The sequence below is a fragment of the Brachypodium distachyon genome, chromosome 3 (assembly GCF_000005505.3).
Source record: "Brachypodium distachyon strain Bd21 chromosome 3, Brachypodium_distachyon_v3.0, whole genome shotgun sequence".
NCBI lineage: Eukaryota > Viridiplantae > Streptophyta > Magnoliopsida > Poales > Poaceae > Brachypodium > Brachypodium distachyon.
Genome location: NC_016133.3, coordinates 57,948,286 through 57,969,151, shown reverse-complemented (window position 1 = coordinate 57,969,151; position 20,866 = coordinate 57,948,286). Strand labels below are relative to the sequence as shown.

Sequence of the window (20,866 nt, the reverse complement as noted above, 5' to 3'; positions counted from 1 at the left end):
TTTTTAAGGTTCAAAAAGATTGTCCATTTTTCATCCAACCTAATATTTGTCTAAAAAATAAAATTGTGCAAGATAACACTAATTAAAATTTTCAGCAAACTAATTTGGTCTGTGCTTCCAAAACTTTTAGGTCAGATCCAACGGTATCTAGACTAGATCCTGCTAGACCTAGGTAAAAAAAAACTTCTCAATGTACGCTAGGTTTTTTCTCACCAGATTACGTCCTGAACGCTGAGTGTAACAGTGAGATCTTTTTCAAGAACTTGCATGATTCCATGGCAGTAGACTTTCACAATCAAGTTGGGTCATTCAGTTCCACAGATTCTATGATCACGGTCGTAGTAAATTGACAGGTCAGGAAGCTTCAGTGTCTGACTGCTACCCAGGGCATCCTCTACCACATCTCCTGTTCCCCGACGTTGAACATGGTTTGCTTTTACTTGGCAAGAAGAAACTTGCTTACAGTTTGACTTTGCAGAATAGTTGGAAGCACAAGAACCATCTCTTTTGATCGCTTGGGTTGATGATGGGTAGCAGATACAATTATGCAAATCAAGACAACATCAGGGGCCATACACAAACTTCATCAGGAAACAGGCCAATGGATGTTACTTCTTCCTAAGCACAAACCAGGGCTAAGATGGCCGGGTTAGTACAGAGTACCGTTTTACACCGTGATAATTGGCTGCCCGAACAGCCAAACTATTGTCTACTGTACAAATCTGGGTGATCTCATGGCAAAACTTCCAACACGTTCAAGACAACCCTACTACGAGTGGCTTTCACGTGGCCGACGTTTGGTGCTAAGAATAACGCCACACAGGCCTGGGAATATCATAAATACAGCCAAAAGTTAGATAGGAAAAAGAGGCGTTTCAATCAGAATATATCGGCTCCAAAGATGAACAATATCAAAATAGACACAATACCAACAGCATAGTTTCACCTGTTTTCTGGATGAACTGGCCCTGACCGTCCTGGTTATACCCCGCCAATGAATTTCATCACCAAGAAAAGAGGGGCATCCATTATAATTCACAGGCGAGTGATAATCATAGTTAATCAGTCAAACAAAGAATAGTCTGCAACAGGCCATTAAAACATGTCAGATGTGGTTCTCAACAAATAGGGTAAAGTCAAATAGTGCTGCCACTAAAGCCGTACTTCAGAGATACTGTCGGAGGAGCTTAGTTGATGAATTTTTCAGCCTACAGCTCATTCCCAGATGCACGTCACCAAATGTGTACCTAAGTATAAAGTAACCGGAAAATGTACTTATTACAGAAAATGAGAATAGCTTAACTGGAGAACAAGGAAAAACTTAGTCAAAAACCTGTATTCACAGAATTCTGGAAAGGCACACCGAGCTTTTGAATAGTCCCAGTGACAATCTTCGTGTCTTAATGGACCTCGGAAAGCTGTATAACTGTTGTTAGAGATATTAAAATCTGAAAGTCAAGTTCATTATTGCAAGAGCTGAAACTGATGCAAACCTTTCGTCACAAATTTTGATTTTGAATAAGGGTGCATATCATGCCACATTTCAAGCCATAACTCCCGCATTACTACTGGCATCCTAACTATATTCCTGTGATTTGCTGTTCACATAAGAAAAACTTATGTTATCTCACAAAAAAAAAACTCTGTATTAAGAGTTTCATAGAAAATGCAGGATTTTTCGTGCGTGTACGGGAGAAGACTGGATGGATGTTATGGAGAATGTGATGACACCATAGTCACTTGTAGATAGTCATGTCTAAACTGTAAACACATATGGAAGGGCATAAAACTTCTAGTGGAATACTTAGTAGCAAAGTCATATAGCAGGTACAAGGGAAATTACTATAACCAAACTATAAAATAAACCAAGGAAAGAAACTTCAGATTTGCACCTTTGTCAAGCTCCCAGACTGCAGTTCTCCATCCCGGGATACTTTCAGCATCTTCAAAGTACGTTATGTACTTCACATGTGGAGCCCTTGTCATGTTTGGAAATAGATCCTGACCATGATTGTGCTCAACATTCATGCTTGTTTGTAAATCAGATCCATCATGTTCTGCCTGCAAAAGGAACATGGAGGGCTTATTAGGAAGGGCACATTGACATTGTGATATATACAACAAGAAAATAGTACTCCCTCCGATCCATAAAAAGTGTCGCCCATTTTGTACTAAGTACAAATTTTGTACTAAGTGGGCGACACTTTTTATGGATCGGAGTTTTGTACTAAGTTAGTACAAATTTTGTACTAAGTGGGCGACACTTTTTATGGATCGGAGGGAGTAGACAACAGTTTGATAACACAAAATAAGGATATTTACAAACAGCCAGACTGTTAGTTAGTGTGCCAAGAATAATACCAGTAGGAAGAAATTATAATACCTGTGGAGCCCTTGTTATGTTCACTTTTGGCCCAAGCCAATGCTTGCACATCGAGAGAGAGTTGTAGGATACCTGACATGAAACAGCTATTCAATCGCTTACATAGAGCAAATTTATTTGTTCAACCAACAGAGATTTGAGTTTAGGTAGAAATATGTACCGTTCCATCTCCACTGGAATTGTTAGGCTTTCCGGAAACAGAATGACCTGATCTGGTAAGGATAAATAACATTACAAAGAGCCTCCAGATAAATATTTCTGATGGAAAAAACTGAAGCCTGACAGACAAGTCATGAAAAGATATTAACAGTGAACAACTGACACCAAATACTTTTTTTTTGAAAAAGTGTTGACACCAAGTACTAAACCAGGAACTTGGTAGGACTTAGAAACCTGCCTGAAAGCTACCAGTCTCTTTATAAATGAACCATTACATGTCATTTTGTTCACCAGTCTGAAACATGAGAAGTATAATACTGAAGTTTCAGTGTCCAGAATTAAGCGAACTATAATATACTCAATGCCTCACAAATATCTCAAAGTGGCATGATCTCATCAAATGTGCAAGTTCATGACTAAAAATAGTAAATCTATAGAAGAAACCATTAAGGCACTCTACAAAAAACAAATCAAGTTCAGTCAAACAAACACTTCTAGGGAAACCCATCCCCAGAAGTAGCCATGCACAAAGAAAGACAACATGTACTTTGGAAAACTGGAACTTTTGGAATTAAGATCTTTGGTACCTGCCTTGACAGAAGGGACCGTTCAAACTCATAAATCACATCAGTTATTATCCAATTATCTGGATATGGCTTGCCACTTGGTGCAAAATAGTACCCTACCTGGTTGATAAAAAGCCATGAATGACAATGAGGTTTGGAGTAAGGGTAAGTGACATTTTTTATTTACAATTAAAGGATTCACAACTATACCTCAGTCTTAGAATCAATGCCGTATATGCAGAATACATTCTTTATTGGGGGTCTCTCCCAGGGTGTGAGAGGATTGAGAACTGGGTCACCCTGGTAGTACCTGAGATCAACAAGGATCAACATACAAAATCTTGTATATTACTTCTGGTTAAAAGCTAGATTCTATTTAGTTGACTAATTAGTGGGTGCTATAAATCACAATTATATCAAAGCCTGCATATTGTATTTTTATTTTGGAGAAAACAGGCGTGTGAATTACAATGAAGCAGCACTGCAGAAGATAAAATTAGAACTTACTTCTCCAGCTGATGGATAAGGGCCTTGCTCTGTGGGTCATAATCCTGTATAGTTTTGAACAAAGTACCATCTGAAACTTCTCTGGCAGAAAATGACAAGAGTGTTGGCTTTCCACACTCCATGCTGGATGTTATATTATCAGTTAAGTCCATAATTGATGGATATGCATCCATACCTGCAAGGAAGAAACATGAAAGACAAAAAGGAGTGCATCTGCTTAGTCAAAGAAGAACTTAAATATCTGCAAGAACAGAAGTAATTCTACAAGAACCTCGAACTGTAGGAACTTCGATGCTGACGAGGGTTGTGGGCCATCCAGAGTACTCTGAAGTATACTCCCTTTCATCACATTGTTGTCTGTGAGGGTAACCTCCTTTTCCCTCAAAAAAGTGCTTCCAGTATATGTTATCAGCTTTGCAGTATTCTGAGAATGGCAACAGCCATAAAGAAGCAGCAAATGAATTAAACATCAACCGAGCTGTCCCCTGAAAATAATATGAAAATATTAGATGTGCAAAGTAGGAATCATATAAAGATCTATAATATAAGAGAACTTTTTTTGGCAAGCTATGCACTATAGTTACAAGTCTGGAGCCTGAATAAAATCAGACTTCTTAATGGTACTATTTAAAACACAAAATTGCACAATGCTTTGCAAATCAGAACACATCAACAGGTAAGGTAGGCTACCAGCAAACATCTAGGACCAGAACTTGAAGCCTATGAATCAATAGACGGAGCAGAAGAACAAGGAAATAAATACATTCAGTATTTGAAAACAAACTTTCCAACTGGAAAGCCTTAAACTCAACACTAATGATGTTGTGAGGAAAAAAAATACTGCCTCCATTGATTTTTCTAAAAGCATGGTTTGATTTTGTTGCAGTCTCTAAATTTTAATTTTGGCCATTACTTCTCTTACATATTGTAAATGCCTTCAATATCATGGTCACGTGAAAGTGCTTTTAAATAAAATTCTAAGTAGTACCATTGTTTCCCTAAATCTGTATTTTTGGAGTAATTATTAGTAAAAACTTACAAAATTTACTTCTTGAAATGCATGGGGCCTTACAGAATACCAATGGATGGGGTAGAAACCAGGAACATAAAATAAGTTAATAACAGCCACCAGTGATTGAATGAGGGCACACTATGGTAACAGGATAAACTACATAGAGAAAGACTCGCCTCACTAACTGGAAGACCGGATGTAGTCCCAGAGAGAGTAGCTCTAATTGATTCAGTAGATCCAAGAAGAGGAGCACCTGAAAGAATGGAAAAAGAAAATGCCAAAGGCATGAAGAAGAGACTAGAGACAGTGATGGTAATGAATTAAGATCCATTTTGGTTGACATACCAACTGCAAAGTATGCATGTATATGTTTGTCGAGCCATTGGATGTAGTGCTTTGGGGCAATTTCTAGTTTCAACCATTCCAAAAAGTAGCGGAAGACATTGTTTCCCATGGAATGAGCAAAAACCAAAGATGGGCCTCCTCGAAGTTTCAATGCAATTTCAAAAGTTAATCTGCATAAAAAAAGACTTACGAGCATCAAACACCAAGCTTCTAAAGATAACCAACATTGCATCAGGTACTGCCAACAGCTATTCCATCTATTAATTAATTAATGACATTTTGGACATCGGTACGATCTCCAACATGCAACATTGATGTTACTTTTCATATGAACATGTTAGTATGGAAAATGATGTTCTATATTATGGAATAGCTTTCACGACAAATGACAAATCTAGTGCTAGCATTATCATCTGACTAATCTAAATACTCTCTCTGATCCTAAATTCTTGACTCAAATTTGCCCAAATATGGATGTATCTATTCTTAAAAAGCGTCTAGATACATGTAATATTTCGACAACAATTTAGGATCGAAGGGAGTAGCATTTTTCTATATTAGGAGTCAAAGTTAGTGATTGTCAGCAGGCCTTCGAAAATGTCATATTTTTAAACAGAGATAGTTTGTCAGAACTCAGAAGTAGGCTCAACACTTATGAGCATGATAAGGCCGATAAAGTAAGCATCCTATGACACATAATTTAGAACAATGTCATCTGCTGAGCTGGGAAATGCTCATATAGAAGATATGCAAGGACATCAACAATATACATGACTGTCACTTAGCCATGTAATTTTAAGACACCAAGAAAAAACTACAAACTGAATTGAGAGTGAAAAAATTGGTTGCTATGACAAGATGAGTCAGGTATTACAAACTTTAATTTATGAAAGTACAGATCCCTCTCCTCAAGCATCGATGGGGGTAGCCTCCAATCGTACGGAACAGCTATGATAGCATTAGCTTCAATACCAAACTCTACACACCATTTGACCCATTCTTTCCATATCGAAGAAAGAGGACCTGAAACCTTCCAATAAGACCGCGTTAATGCATTTAAAAAATCAACTGTTTTTTTCTCTTTCCATGAAGAAATGAGATGGGTGGTTTGACAATATATACTAACAAAGACGAAAAATCTAAATGTAGGGAGCTTTTTCATCATTTTAAATAACATGGGTAATTGCTGACTTGGGAAAATGTGCAATGCCCCAGCCTAATTAGGCTGAGCCCTGCCCCACTCTGGGCAGACCATTTAGTTGCACCATCCCACTTACACTTTCACCCTTGTTTTATGTAAAAGGATTAACCCAGGGATGGAACATTTGACACTTGGATTTATATCTTGTTCTAGTTCCCTCTAAACTAGCAAGGTGGGACTAAACCCAAACATGCACTCCCTACATAAGCTTTACTAGTTGGCTATCCTGTTCCTAGGGCTTGGGTCTCACGCCACAGAATGTCAATGAAAGTAAATATATGTAGAAAAGAAAGAAAATATTCAAAGTACTGAGAACATAGCATATCCTTGTTCCAGAAACTACCGTTTATCATCAGGAACTTTACTGTAACAGTCGACTGTATTATTTCATCTGCATTAGATTCAACAGGAACAGTTGCACTAATAGATGCTCATATTTTTCGTCTTTGCACTAAGATAGATATTCTCAGCAAGGAGGCAACAAAAAAAACTATTATACAATGTAAAGCTTACTGTAGAACTAGGAACATGATTCGTTCCTGACTACTGACAACTGGTCATCCCAGTGACTACGGCATCATCGAATGACATACTTGTCGTTCATGATTTGGTTGCTTTGGCTCAAAGTTTGTGCGAGAAACAGAAACAAAAAAGATAATAAGCAGCTTACAGATGATGTATAAAACGTACAGTGGACAGAATAAGAAAATTAATACTGGACACTAGTACAGAATAGCTAAGGTATATAGTCTACCTGTTATATAACCAGGGTCCAACTCGGTAATTGCAGAAAGACCACTATCAGGCCTTGACTTGCACTCTGGATGGTCAGTCTGGTTATAAGGGTCAAGTAGCATGCATTTAAGCCAGCAATTTACAGCAGAGAAAAGCTGCACATATTGAACATATCAAATTATAGAGATTAAATTGATTATAAAATATCAATCTGGAGCATCATGTCAAGTACTGTACCAAATCATCTATGCGGAACAAAATAGCCTCTAGTCCTCTACACAGCACACCACTTGTTCTTTTGAACATGGTTAGACATTGTTGTAATAACCTAGCCTAGTCTTGTGATGATGAGATTAGTCAAATATGTATGTTTATGTTGGAATTAGAGCAGTACATATTTATTTGTAAACCGAGCACAACAACTAAGGTTTAGAATTTTCAGTTTCAGGAAGTGAGGTTGAAAACCCAATCAGTAGGTGAATTGGCAGAACCGCAGAACATACTTGAGGTATTACAAAATTAAACACAGATTAATAGGTAAATGTAATTTTCTTCAAAAATTAACCGCAGATAAATCCTAAACACCATTGAGATCACACAGAAATCAATGGAGCGGTTTAATTCGGCCACCCTACTTCACGAACAAACCTGAACACCAAGTTCTGGAAAGGACGTTTAAGTCTAGCAACTTTAGGCCAACAGAAACTATTCCAATTCTAAATCACACGGAATAAGCAAGTACTAAATCATCACATATCTCGTCTACTCTAGTCTATCGATCAACTGGGAGAAAACATGAGTGAGTACAATAACATCAACAGAAATAGCTAGAACTAGCATAGTAATCTGATATTACGAGAGGGGTGATACAAGGCACGGATCTCGACCTTGGTGGAGTCGAGCCAGACGGAGTCCAGGGGGTTGAAGTCGAACGGCGAGTAGGGGCAGTCCAGCACCGACCACGCGCGCAGCTGCGTCGACGCGAATCCGGGGATTATTATCCCCGACAGCTTCCGGTAGTCGAACTCCGCCTCGCCGTCTCCTACCCCGGCTGCCGCTCCTCCCATGGCTGCTGCTGTCGCCACCGCGATAGCCATCGCGCAGGCGAGGTCGCCGGATCGGAACCGCCATCGAGGCATTTCGAGGTGATTTGGCTGTTCCAGTCGGAGATTGGTCCGACTGGAAGGAGTGACAGGAGCTCCGTGCGTCCAGGCTCTATAGCCTCTAGGGCGTTTCTGGAAGCGCAGGGGAGGTCGAGTAGGCGTGAGGCAACAGCAGTGCTATGCGTACGATTCATGTCCGACACAGCAGATCAGACCGTTCATACGTGAGGCAAAATGCAACACACCATCCGATCAGCTGGCTTACAAAGATAGGACGAGAGGACGTCGGACGTGTAGTAGTTTCGGTGAGGCAATCTGAGCCGTTCGGTTAGAAGAGTACGACTTGATCTCTTCCTCCGATCCGGTGGGCACAGAGGGTTTTTTTAAAGTAAAACCACTACCTAGGATTGGTTCATAAATTCGAAGAAAATGAACATTCATTCCATGAACACTACACACAAAAAAAATAGATTGATGAACTCGGATCAATGGCATAGATTAGTCAAAAAAAACATACGGCTAGACTAAAAATAGACACATGGCACAAGCCGGAACCACGGCTAGCTTGTATCTAGATTTTCTCAAGGTAGTTCTTACCAGATGGCCAAATTCTCCATTCCTTCAGGTATCGTGCTCGATGATTGGGCCTACGGGTGTCGACGGCGGTGATGGAGGAGCCCGCGGCGGGACCACAAGGTACCTCCCGCGCACGCACGGAGACGGTAGATGGGCACTTGTCAGTGGACGACACGGCGAAGCCCGCAACAGTGAGCTCCTAGGGGTCCATCGAGAATGCCGCGGTGTCCTCCCAAGTGGTGAAGCCGAGGGACCAGGCGTCCTCGTCCCTGCCATCAAGCGCGGACGGCCTCCACTGCCACGTCGTTGCTCCCTCGCCCACTCCTCCACGACGGTCCTTCGCCAGCCAACCAACCCCGCTTCGCACTCTTGTTGTCAACCCCTCCGCCGCCACTGACGACGACAATCTCACTGTCTGGAGGAATGGGGAATTTGGCGATCTTGCAAGAAGCCTCCTGAGAAAATCTAGGTACAAGCCACGGTCAAGGTTCGTGTCACGCGTTCATTTTTAGTTTTGCCGAATCGTTTTTGGACTAAGTTGTATCACTAACACGAGTTCATGGATTTATGTGTGTGTGTTTTAAATTCGTGGACTAAAGTGTTCATTTCCTTCAAGTTTATTGTCTAGTGGTGTATTTTACTTTTTTTTTGACACTATACAGAGTCTTGACATCTGCTAGCTCTTCATTTTCGTCAAATCACATAAGACCAGGAACAGAGCTAAGACGGAAGAGAGAACAGTACAGGAATCAGGAATTCAGAATTCAGGAAAAACAGAAGCTTTAGAACGGGCTTAACAGTGGTACTTTATTTATTTATTTTTTGACAGTTATAGCCTCTCTTTTTTTTTGCATAGAGACAGTGATAGGCGTGTACTCCATTTAGCAATGTTGTCTTTCGTACAGTGGGGTTTGTCTGTCAGGGCATTGAGTGCTGAAATTCATTTGTCAAATTCCAGACAATTGACGTCATGTTAAAACAAATTCTGCTCCACACTCCCATGTTTTCACTTCGTTCCATAATTCTAGGTGGCAGCCAAACATGAAAATTGATATTGGAATTTAGATTCTACCAAATGAATACACACAATATTCATAATGTCATTTCATTTTGACCAAATGAAATGAATACATAGGTGTCAAACGGCTTGCAAAACGCATACATATGGATCCTGTCATCCGGAGTGTTTTCCATAGGCTAGCTGGGAGCCTGGGATGTTCTATGTGAGCCTTTTCGAACAGGTTTTGCTTGGTATTTAACCTGTTCCTGCAGAAAAGCCACGCAAAGATCTTCACCTTGATCAGCAAATGGAGTTTCAAGATAATACTTGCGTTTGCAACATCCGGACTGGCGCAGAGTATGCTGCCTTCGTGCTGAAGGGTATGTTGCCAAGCAGAACACGCCCATATCTGGTACAGAGGAGAGGAGGATATCCTGCAATAAAGAGACAAAGAGGATAGCTCTGCCATGGCTTCCTCAGTTAGCCGGTTTCACAGCGATAAGTCCAGTCCTCCTGATATAACTGTTGATACAAGCTCAAACAATTTGGTTGTGTGTGAAAAAGGCACAGATATGCAACTGATGAAGGCTCACTTCTAAGCCACCTATCAAACCAAAAATTTGTGGAAGTACCATTGCCAATCTGCAAATATCATGATAAAGGAAGGATCTAAGTTTCGGTGATTCTACCATGTCCAATCCACCTTGCACGCATGCTTGACGACTATGCTAAAAAGGCTCCTCAAAATTAGCAACAATCACATTTCCATAAATCGCAAACTACAAGCCAACGCACCAATATAGGTAGATTATGTCCAAAATTGCCTTCAATTTTGGCGTTTATTTTATCATTTGCAACGTCTGTGTCCTTGCGTACTTGCGTTAGCACAGGCTAGCACACCATGAAGAAAAGCCAAAAAGGAATGATATACTCAATGACGCATAGCCACTGATTCTGTTCCATTATTTTTAGCAGTCTTGTAGTCTGCTTGCAGTTCACCACTAAAGCCCAAAAAAATCCCACTCAAGTATGATTATGAATATGCTTAATTGAAAAACTTATGTCCTTGCCACAACACTTGCCGGCTAAAACGCCAAGAGACAATGACCTACTCAATTACGTGTAGTTGCTGATTGTTTTTGTTGTTTGCAGTCTTGTAGACTGGTTGCCGGTATGTTTCTTATCCTCCAGTATTGATCTTGCATCAACGTCAAATGGCGACACCTGCGGGTTCTAAACTGAAGCCAAGCGGCCGTTAATACTCTATTCGCTCTTCCCCTTTGTCCGTAAGCTAGAGACAGGTACTATCATCAGTTTGCTACAGACGACTATTGTGCTGGTCGCTGTCCAGAACTATTAACCATCTTCTTCCTGTTCACATGCTTTATCGGTAATCTTGATGATGTCAAAACCTTGTATAAATAGACATGCAAGGTTTAACATGATTCTTCAAGCCAACCTAGCTAGCAGCTCGGAATTAGAAGTTAGACATCAGTTGAGCTTTGCATCGATCATCAATGATGAAATGCATGGGCCCCTTGCAAGCCCTGATGAGCTGCTTGGTCCTACTTACCTCACTGGCCGTGTCGGCGCCATCCGGCTACCGCTTGGCGCTCACCCACGTCGACTCCAAAATCGGATTCACCAAGACAGAGCTCATGCGCCGGGCCGCGCACAGAAGCCGCCTCCAAGCGCTATCTGGTTATGACGCAAACTCGCCCAGGCTCCACTCGGTTCAAGTCGAATACCTGATGGAGCTGGCCATCGGGACGCCGCCGGTGCCGTTCGTCGCCCTCGCCGACACCGGCAGCGACCTCACCTGGACGCAATGCCAGCCATGCAAGCTGTGCTTCCCGCAGGACACACCCGTCTACGACCCCTCGGCCTCGTCCACCTTCTCCCCGGTGCCCTGCTCCAGCGCCACGTGCCTGCCCACATGGAGGAGCCGGAACTGCAGTAACCCAAGCTCGCCCTGCCGGTACATCTACTCCTACAGCGATGGCGCCTACTCGGTTGGCATCCTGGGCACAGAGACACTCACGATCGGCTCTAGCGTGCCCGGGCAAACCGTCTCTGTCGGCAGTGTTGCATTCGGCTGCGGCACCGACAACGGCGGCGACTCGCTCAACTCCACTGGGACGGTCGGCCTCGGCCGCGGGACTCTGTCGCTCCTGGCGCAGCTAGGCGTCGGCAAGTTCTCCTACTGCCTCACCGACTTCTTCAACTCTACTATGGATAGCCCATTTTTTCTCGGCACCCTGGCGGAGCTGGCCCCCGGGCCCGGCACCGTGCAGTCGACGCCGCTACTGCAGAGCCCGCTGAATCCGTCGCGGTACTTTGTCAACCTCCAGGGTATATCGCTCGGCGACGTCCGCCTGCCCATCCCGAACGGCACATTCGACCTGCGCGCCGACGGCAACGGCGGGATGATGGTGGACTCCGGGACAACCTTCACCATCCTCGCCAAAAGCGGTTTCAGGGAGGTCGTCGACCGCGTGGCACAGCTGCTTGGCCAGCCGCCGGTGAACGCCTCCAGCCTGGACAGCCCATGCTTCCCATCTCCGGACGGTGAGCCGTTTATGCCGGACTTGGTGCTGCACTTTGCCGGCGGTGCGGACATGAGGCTGCATAGGGACAACTACATGTCCTATAACGAAGATGACTCGTCCTTCTGCTTGAACATTGTCGGGTCGCCGTCCACGTGGTCCAGGCTGGGCAACTTCCAGCAGCAGAATATACAGATGCTGTTCGACATGACCGTAGGGCAGCTGTCGTTCCTGCCCACCGACTGCAGTAAGCTCTGAAGATTGAAGCAAGCATATATGCTGAACAGTGGATATCCTTCATGCTCTGACTTCAGGCCCATGTGATCGGCGAAACAGTGAATATCGATCCTTCAGGTTTGGTCAACGTTTATGCAAAGTCCTGTTGAAGAATACTCTCTTGGCCCAAGGTTTTCAGTCATTTTATCAACGATTGCTCATAAGAGGTAGAATATGCAGTGATTCTGCCGGATTTGAGGTCCATTTGTTAATGTGTAACTTCGTCAACAATTTGGCACACGGAAATTAAAAACAAAAGGAACATATTTCTTTCATTTTCTTCCATCAGTATAAGAAAATTAAAACTGGTAAAAAATAGCTAAGGTATATAGTCTACCTGTTACATAACCAGGGTCCAACTCGGTAATTGCAGAAAGACCGCTATCAGGCCTTGACTTGCATTCTGGATGGTCAGTCTGGTTATAGGGGTCAAGTAGCATGCATTTAAGCCAGCAATTTACAGCAGAGAAGGGCTGCACGATGTTGAACATACCAAATTAGAAATATTAAACTGAGCGATAAAATGTCAATCTGGGAGCAAAGCCGATCAAGTACTGTACCTAATCATCTATGTGGAGCAAAATTGCATCTAGTCCTCTAGCAATTGACGTCAAGTTAAAACAAATTCCGCTCCCACACTCCATGTTTTCCCTTTGTTTCATAATTCTAGGTGGTAGCCAAACATGAAAATTGATAATGGAATTTAGATTCTACCAAATGAATACAAACAAGATTTATAATGTCATTTTCTTTTGATCAAATGAAATGAATACACAGGTGTCAAACGGCTTGTAAAACGCTTACTTATGGCCTTATGGCTCCCATCATCCGGAGTGTTTTCCACGGGCTAGCTGGGATGTTCTATGTGAGCCTTTTTGAACAGGTTTTGCTTTGTATTTAACCTGTTAAGCCACGCAAAGATCTTCACCTTGATCTGTACATGGAGGTTCCAGATAATACTTGCATTTGCAACATTTGGACTGGCACAGAGTGGTGTGTATACTGCCTTTGTGCTGAAGGGTATGTTGCCAAGCAGAACACGCCCATATCTGGTACAGAGGAGAGGAGGATATCCTGCAATACAAGAGACAAAGAGGATAGCTCTGCCATGGCTTCCTCAGTTAGCCGGTTTCACAGGGATAAGTCCAATCCTCCTGATATAACTGTGATACAAGCTCAAACGATTTGGTTGTGTGTGAAAAAAGGCAAGGATATGCAACTGATAAAGGCTCACTTGTAAGCCACCTATCTAAACCAAAAAATTGTGGAAATACCATTGCCAATCTGCAAATATCATGATAAAGGAAGAAAGTTTCGCTGATTCTACCATGTATAATCCACCTTGCACGCATGCTTGACCACTATGCTAAAAAGGCTCCTCAAAATTAGCAACAATCACATTTCCATAAATCGCAAACTACAAGCCAACACACCAATATAGGTAGATTGTGTCTAAAATTTCTTTCAATTTTTGCGTTTGTTTTATCATTTGCGACGTTTGTGTCGTTGCGTTAACACAGTTACACAGCACCATGAAGAAACGCCAAAAACGAATGATATACTCAATGACGCATAGTCACTGATTCTGTTCCATTATTTTTTTCCAGTCTTGTAGTCTGCTGGCAGTTCACCACTAAAGCCCCAAATAAATCTCACTCAAGTATGATTATGAATATGCTTATTTGAAAAACCTATGTCCTTGCCACAACACATAGCGCTAAAATGCCAAGAAACAATGACCTACTCAATTACGTGTAGTTGCTGACTACTTGTTTGCAGTCTTGTAGACTGGTTGCGGTATGTTTCTTATCCTCCAGTATAAATCTAGCATCAACAGCAAATGACGACACCTGCAGGTTCAGAACTGAAGCCAAGCGGCCGTTAATACTCTATTCGCTCTTCCCCTTTGTCCGTAAGCTAGAGACAGATACTATCATCAGTTTGCTACAGACGACTATTGTGCCGGTTGCTATCCAGAACTTTTAACCATCTTCTCCCTATTCAAATGCTTTATCGGTAATCTTGATGTTGTCAAAACCTTGTATAAATAGACATGCAAGGTTTAACCTAGCTAGCAGCTCTGAATTAGAAGTTAGACATCAGTAGAGCTTTGCATCGATCATCAATGGTGAAATGCATGGGCCCCTTGCAAGCCCTGATGAGCTGCTTGGTCCTACTTACCTCACTGGCCGTGTCGGCGTCATCCGGCTACCGCTTGGCGCTCACACACGTCGACTCCAAAATTGGCTTAACCAAGACAGAGCTCATGCGCCGGGCCGCGCACAGAAGCCGCCTCCGAGCACTATCCGGTTATGACGCAAACTCACCCAGGCTCCACTCGGTTCAAGTCGAATACCTGATGGAGCTGGCCATCGGGACGCCGCCGGTGCCGTTCGTCGCCCTCGCCGACACCGGCAGTGACCTCACCTGGACGCAGTGCCAGCCATGCAAGTTATGCTTCCCGCAGGACACGCCCGTCTATGACCCCTCGGCCTCCTCCACCTTCTCCCCGGTGCCCTGCTCCAGCGCCACGTGCCTGCCCGTATTGAGGAGCCGGAACTGCAGCACCCCAAGCTCGCTCTGCCGGTACGGCTACTCCTACAGCGACGGAGCCTACTCGGCTGGCATCCTGGGCACAGAGACGCTCACGCTCGGCTCTAGCGTGCCCGGGCAAGCCGTCTCTGTCAGCGACGTGGCATTCGGCTGCGGCACCGACAACGGAGGCGACTCGCTCAATTCCACTGGGACGGTCGGCCTCGGCCGCGGGACTCTGTCACTCCTGGCGCAGCTAGGCGTCGGCAAGTTCTCCTACTGCCTCACCGACTTCTTCAACTCTACTCTGGATAGCCCATTTTTGCTCGGCACCCTGGCGGAGCTGGCCCCTGGGCCCGGCGCCGTGCAGTCAACACCGCTACTTCAGAGCCCGCTGAACCCGTCGCGGTACGTGGTCTCCCTCCAGGGCATAACGCTCGGCGACGTCCGCCTTCCCATCCCAAACAAGACATTTGACCTGCACGCCAACAGCACCGGCGGGATGGTCGTGGACTCTGGGACGACCTTCAGTATCCTCCCGGAAAGTGGTTTCAGGGTGGTCGTTGACCACGTAGCGCAGGTGCTCGGCCAGCCGCCGGTGAACGCCTCCAGCCTGGACAGCCCATGCTTCCCAGCTCCGGCCGGTGAGCGGCAGCTCCCGTTTATGCCGGACTTGGTGCTGCACTTTGCCGGCGGTGCGGACATGAGGCTGCATAGGGACAACTACATGTCCTACAACCAAGAGGACTCATCCTTCTGCTTGAACATTGTCGGGACGACATCCACGTGGTCCATGCTGGGTAACTTCCAGCAGCAGAATATACAGATGCTGTTCGACATGACCGTAGGGCAGCTGTCGTTCCTGCCCACCGACTGCAGTAAGCTCTGAAGATTGAAGCAAGCATATATGCTGAACAGTGGGTATCCTTCATGCTCTGACTTCAGGCCCATGTGATCAACGAAACAGTGAATATCGATCCTTCAGGTTTGGTCAACGTTTATGCAAAGTCCTGTTGAAGAATACTCTCTTGGCCCAAGGTTTTCAGTCATTTTATCAACGATTGCTCATCAGAGGTAGAATATGCAGTGATTCTGCCGGATTTGAGGTCCATTTGTTAATGTGTAACTTCGTCAACAATTTGGCACATGGAAATTAAAAACAAAAAGAACATATTTCTTTCATTTTCTTCCATTAGTATAAGAAAATTAAAACTGGTAAAAAATAGCTAAGGTATATAGTATACGGTATACCTGTTATATAACCATGGTCCAACTCGGTAATTGCAGAAAGACCGCTATCAGGCCTTGACTTGCATTCTGGATGGTCAGTCTGGTTGTAAGGATCAAGTAGCATGCATTTAAGACAGCAATTTACAGCAGAGAAGAGCTGCACCATGTTGAACATATCAAACTAGAAATATTAAACTGATCGATAAAATGTTAATCTGGGAGCAACCAATCAAGTACTGTACCTAATCACCTATGTGGAGCAACATAGCATCTAGTCCTCTACAGTCTACACAGCACACCGCTTATTCTTTTGAACATGTTAGACATTGTTGAAATAGCCTAGCCTAGTCTTGTGATGATGAGATTAGTCAAATATGTGATGTATTTACTTGTAGACTGAGCAAACCAACTACGGCATAGCCTTTTTCTGTTTCAGGAAGTAAGGGTGAAAACCCAAGCAGTAGTTGAATTGGTACAACGAACTTAAGGTAATACAAAATTCACCGCAGATTAATAGGTGGATGAAATTTTCTGAAGAATTAACAGCAGATAAATCCTAAACACCATTGAGATCACACAGAAATCAATGGGACAGTTTAAAACCGGCCAACTACTTCACTGACAAACCTGACCACAAGTTTGGAAACAATGTTTCAGTCTAACAACTTAAGGCCAACAGAAAAACTGTCCCAAATTCTAAATCACACAAAATAAGTACTACCAAATCAGCACATATCTAGTCTAGTCTATCGACCAACTGGGAGAACACATGGGTACAATAACAGTAATCCCCACGGAAAGAGCTAAAAGCCTAAACTTAAGACGGCACCATGAAGAAACGCAAAAAATGAATGATATACTCAATGACGTATATCACTGATTCTGTACCATTATTTTTTGCAGTCTTGTAGTCTGCTGGCAGGTCACCACTAAATCCCCAAATAAATCCCACTTAAGTATGATTATGGATATGCTTAATTGAAAAACCTATGTCCTTGCGACAACACATACCGGCTAAAACGCCAAGAAACAATGACCTACTCAATGATGTGTAGTTGCTGACTGTATTTTGTTGTTTGCAGTATTGTAGAGCTGGTGAGCGGTATCTTTCTTATCCTCTTGTATTGATCTAGCATCAGCGGCAAATGGCGACACCTGCAGGTTCAGAGGCCGGAGGACTACTTGCTAGTAGGGGTCAAAACTGAAGCCAAGCGGCCGATAATATTCTATCTGCTGTTCCCCTTTGTCCATAAGCTAGAGACAGATACTATCATCAGTTTGCTACAGACGACTATTGTGCCGGTCACTGTCCAGAACTTTTAACCATCTTCTTCCTGTTCACATGCTTTATCGGTGATCTTGACATTGTCAAAACCTTGTATAAATAGACATGCAAGGTTTAACATAATTCTTCAAGCCAACCTAGCTAGCAACTCTGAATTAGAAGTTAGACATCTAGTAGAGCTTTGCATCGATCATCCATTAATGGTGAAATGCATGGGTCCCTTGCAAGCCCTGAGCTTGGTCCTACTAACCTCACTGGCCGTGTCGGCGCCATCTGGCTACCGCTTGGTGCTCACCCACGTCGACTCCAAAGGCGGCTACACCAAGACAGAGCTCATGCGCCGGGCCGTGCACAGAAGCCGCCTCCGAGCGCTATCCGGTTATGACGCAACCTCGCCCAGGCTCCACTCGGTTCAAGTCGAATACCTGATGGAGCTGGCCATCGGGAAGCCGCCGGTGCCATTCGTCGCCCTCGCCGACACCGGCAGCGACCTCACCTGGACACAGTGCCAGCCATGCAAGCTGTGCTTCCCGCAGGACACGCCCGTCTACGACCCCTCGGCCTCGTCCACCTTCTCCCCGTTGCCCTGCTCCAGCGCCACATGCCTGCCCATATGGAGCCGGAACTGCACCCCAAGCTCGCTCTGCCGGTACCGCTACGCCTACGGCGACGGCGCCTACTCAGCTGGCATCCTTGGCACGGAGACACTCACGCTCGGCCCCTCTAGTGCGCCTGTCTCCGTCGGCGGCGTGGCGTTCGGCTGTGGCACCGACAATGGTGGCGACTCCCTCAATTCCACTGGGACGGTCGGCCTCGGCCGCGGGACTCTGTCGCTCCTGGCGCAGCTAGGCGTCGGCAAGTTCTCCTACTGCCTCACCGACTTCTTCAACTCTGCTCTAGATAGCCCATTCTTGCTCGGCACCCTGGCGGAGCTAGCCCCCGGGCCCAGCACTGTGCAGTCGACGCCGCTGCTGCAGAGCCCACAGAACCCGTCACGGTACTTTGTCTCCCTCCAGGGCATATCACTGGGCGACGTCCGCCTTCCCATCCCGAACGGCACATTCGACCTGCGCGGCGATGGCACCGGCGGAATGATCGTGGACTCTGGGACGACCTTCACCATCCTCGCGGAAAGCGGCTTCAGGGAGGTTGTCGGCCGCGTGGCGCGGGTGCTCGGCCAGCCGCCTGTGAACGCCTCCAGCCTGGACGCCCCATGCTTCCCAGCTCCGGCCGGTGAGCCCCCGTATATGCCGGACTTGGTGCTGCACTTTGCTGGCGGTGCGGATATGAGGCTGTATAGGGACAACTACATGTCCTACAACGAAGAGGACTCGTCCTTCTGCTTGAACATTGCCGGGACGACGCCTGAGTCCACGTCCGTGCTGGGCAACTTCCAACAGCAGAATATACAGATGCTGTTCGACACCACCGTAGGGCAGCTCTCGTTCCTGCCCACCGACTGCAGTAAGCTCTGAAGATTGAAGCAAGCATATATGCTGAACAATGGATATCCTTCATGCCCTGACTTCTGGCCCATGTGATCAACGAAACAGTGAATATCGATCCTTCAGGTTTGGACAATGTTTATGCAAAGTCCTGTTGAAGAATACTCTCTTGGCCCAAGGTTTTCAGTCATTCTATCAACGATTGCTCGTAAGAGGTAGAATATGCAGTGATTCTGCCGGATTTGAGGTCCATTTGTTAATGTGTAACTTTGTCAGCAATTTGGCACATGGAAATTACAAAGAAAAAGAACATATTTCCTTCATTTTCTTCCATTAGTATAAGAAAATTAATACTGGAAAAAATAGCTAAGGTATATAGTCTACCTGTTATATATCCAAGGTCCAACTCGGTAATTACAGAAAGACCGCTATCAGGCCTTGACTTGCATTCTGGATGGTCAGTCTGGTTATAAGGGTCAAGTAGCATGCATTTAAGCCAGCAATTTACAGCAGAGAAGAGCTGCACCATGTTGAACATATCAAATTAGAAATATTAAACTGATCGATAAAATGCCAATCTGGGAGAAACCTATCAACTACTGTACCTAATTATCTATGTGGAGCAAAATACTCCATCCGTTCCTTAAAGATTGACATATTAGCTTTCATTAAGACAAGCCTTTGACCACAAATTACTATGTCAAGGTGTGGTTTATATGACATGAAATTAGTATCGCTAGATTCGTTATCGAAAGTACTTCATGATACCTGTGGTTTCATGTCATATAAACCACACTTTAACATCGTAATTTGTGGTCAAAGCCTCGTCTTAATGAAAGCTAATATGCCAATCTTTAAGGAATGGAGGGAGTAGCATCTAGTCCTCTACACAGCACACTTATTCTTTTGGAGTATTGGACATGTTAGACATTGTTGAAATAGCGTAGCCTAGTCTTTTGATGATGAGATTAGTCAAATATAACTGTTTATATTGGAATTAGATTAGAGTAGTACATATTTATTTGTAGACTGAGCAAACCAACTACGGTATAGACTTTTTCAGTTTCAGGAAGTGAGGGTGACAACCCAAGCAGTAGGTGAGTTGGTAGGAGTAGAGCAAACTTAAGGTAATACAAAATTAACCGCAGATTAATAGGTGGATGTAATTTTCTGAAGAATTAACCGCAGATAAATTCTAAACACCATTGAGATCACACAGAAATCAATGGGACAGTATAAAACCGGCCACCTACTTCACTGACAAACCTGAACACAAAGTTTTGGAAAGGATGTTTCAGTCTGAGAACTTTAGGCCAACAGAAACTGTTCCAAATTCTAAATCACACGAAAGAAGTGCAAAATCAACAGATATCTCGTCTCGTCCAGTCTATCGACCAACTGGGAGAACACATGGGTTCAATAACGGTAATTAATCCCCAAACAAAGGAAACAGCTAAAACTAGCATAGTAATCTGATGTTACGAGAGGAGTGATACAGGGCACGGATCTCGACCTTGGTTGAAGTCGAACGGGGAGTAGTGGCAGTCCAGCACCGACCACGCGCGCAGCTGCGTCGACGCGAATCCGGGGATTATTATCCCCGAAAGCTTCCGGTAGTCGAGCTCCGCCTCGCCGTCTCCCACCCCGACGGCCGCTGCTCCCACGGATGCTGTCGCCACCGCGATAGCCATCGCGCGCGCAGGCGAGGTCGCCGGATCGGAACCGCCATCGAGGCATTTCGAGGTGATTTGGTTGTTCCAGTCGGAGATTGGTCTGGGAACTGACTGTAGGCTCTGTAGCGGCTCTGTAGCCTCTTGGGCGTTTCTGGAAGTCAGCCTGGTCACAAAAAATCGATACCCGAAGTCTGAACCCGAATAACCGAATTTTGGGTTTTAACTCCCGGTTCCGAATAGCCGATCTGAGCCGTCCAGTTTGAAGAGTACGGCTCGGATATCTTCCTCCGAT

The 20,866-nt window shown here is 44.6% G+C and overlaps 4 protein-coding genes and 1 long non-coding RNA gene across 7 annotated transcripts; 3 read left to right on the top strand and 2 right to left on the bottom strand.

The window, feature by feature from the left end:
- Positions 1–480: 480 nt before the first annotated feature.
- On the bottom strand, positions 481–8,168 carry LOC100841447 (phospholipid--sterol O-acyltransferase). 3 transcript variants are annotated; one of them, XM_003573032.4, is made up of 17 exons: positions 7,796–8,164; positions 6,928–7,063; positions 5,851–5,995; positions 4,973–5,142; positions 4,804–4,880; positions 3,887–4,100; positions 3,616–3,790; positions 3,319–3,418; positions 3,134–3,228; positions 2,544–2,595; positions 2,384–2,455; positions 1,893–2,061; positions 1,494–1,598; positions 1,334–1,418; positions 1,165–1,247; positions 947–1,082; positions 481–825 (listed from the first exon to the last, which is right to left on the bottom strand). In XM_003573032.4, the coding sequence occupies exons 1-15, from the start codon at positions 8,045–8,047 to the stop codon at positions 1,166–1,168; spliced, it is 1,929 nt and encodes a 642-aa protein (XP_003573080.2). In that variant the 5' UTR covers positions 8,048–8,164; the 3' UTR covers positions 481–825; positions 947–1,082; position 1,165. The 3 variants fall into 3 exon arrangements, with proteins under 3 accessions (XP_003573080.2, XP_010236101.1, XP_024316461.1); XM_010237799.3 differs by lacking the exons at positions 481–825; positions 947–1,082 and having other exon boundaries at positions 1,334–1,426; positions 7,796–8,166; XM_024460693.1 differs by lacking the exons at positions 481–825; positions 947–1,082; positions 1,165–1,247; positions 1,334–1,418; positions 1,494–1,598 and adding an exon at positions 1,618–1,761 and having other exon boundaries at positions 7,796–8,168.
- Positions 8,169–11,104: 2,936 nt separating this feature from the next.
- On the top strand, positions 11,105–12,391 carry LOC100841143 (aspartic proteinase nepenthesin-1). The gene has a single exon (XM_010237800.3). The coding sequence runs from the start codon at positions 11,105–11,107 to the stop codon at positions 12,389–12,391; it is 1,287 nt and encodes a 428-aa protein (XP_010236102.1).
- Positions 12,392–13,213: 822 nt separating this feature from the next.
- On the top strand, positions 13,214–16,568 carry LOC100840837 (aspartic proteinase nepenthesin-1). The gene has a single exon (XM_003573030.4). It carries the CDS (start codon positions 14,535–14,537, stop codon positions 15,828–15,830), a length of 1,296 nt encoding a protein of 431 aa, XP_003573078.1. The 5' UTR covers positions 13,214–14,534; the 3' UTR covers positions 15,831–16,568.
- A 1,081-nt stretch (positions 16,569–17,649) lies between these two features.
- Positions 17,650–18,938, top strand: LOC100840539 (aspartic proteinase nepenthesin-1). Its single transcript, XM_003573029.4, has one exon. It carries the CDS (start codon positions 17,657–17,659, stop codon positions 18,929–18,931), a length of 1,275 nt encoding a protein of 424 aa, XP_003573077.2. The 5' UTR covers positions 17,650–17,656; the 3' UTR covers positions 18,932–18,938.
- A 257-nt stretch (positions 18,939–19,195) lies between these two features.
- LOC112271559 lies at positions 19,196–20,864 on the bottom strand. Its single transcript, XR_002964671.1, has 2 exons — positions 20,415–20,864; positions 19,196–19,421 (listed from the first exon to the last, which is right to left on the bottom strand). It is a non-coding gene; the product is annotated as an uncharacterized LOC112271559 (long non-coding RNA).
- Between the last annotated feature and the right edge of the window lie 2 nt (positions 20,865–20,866).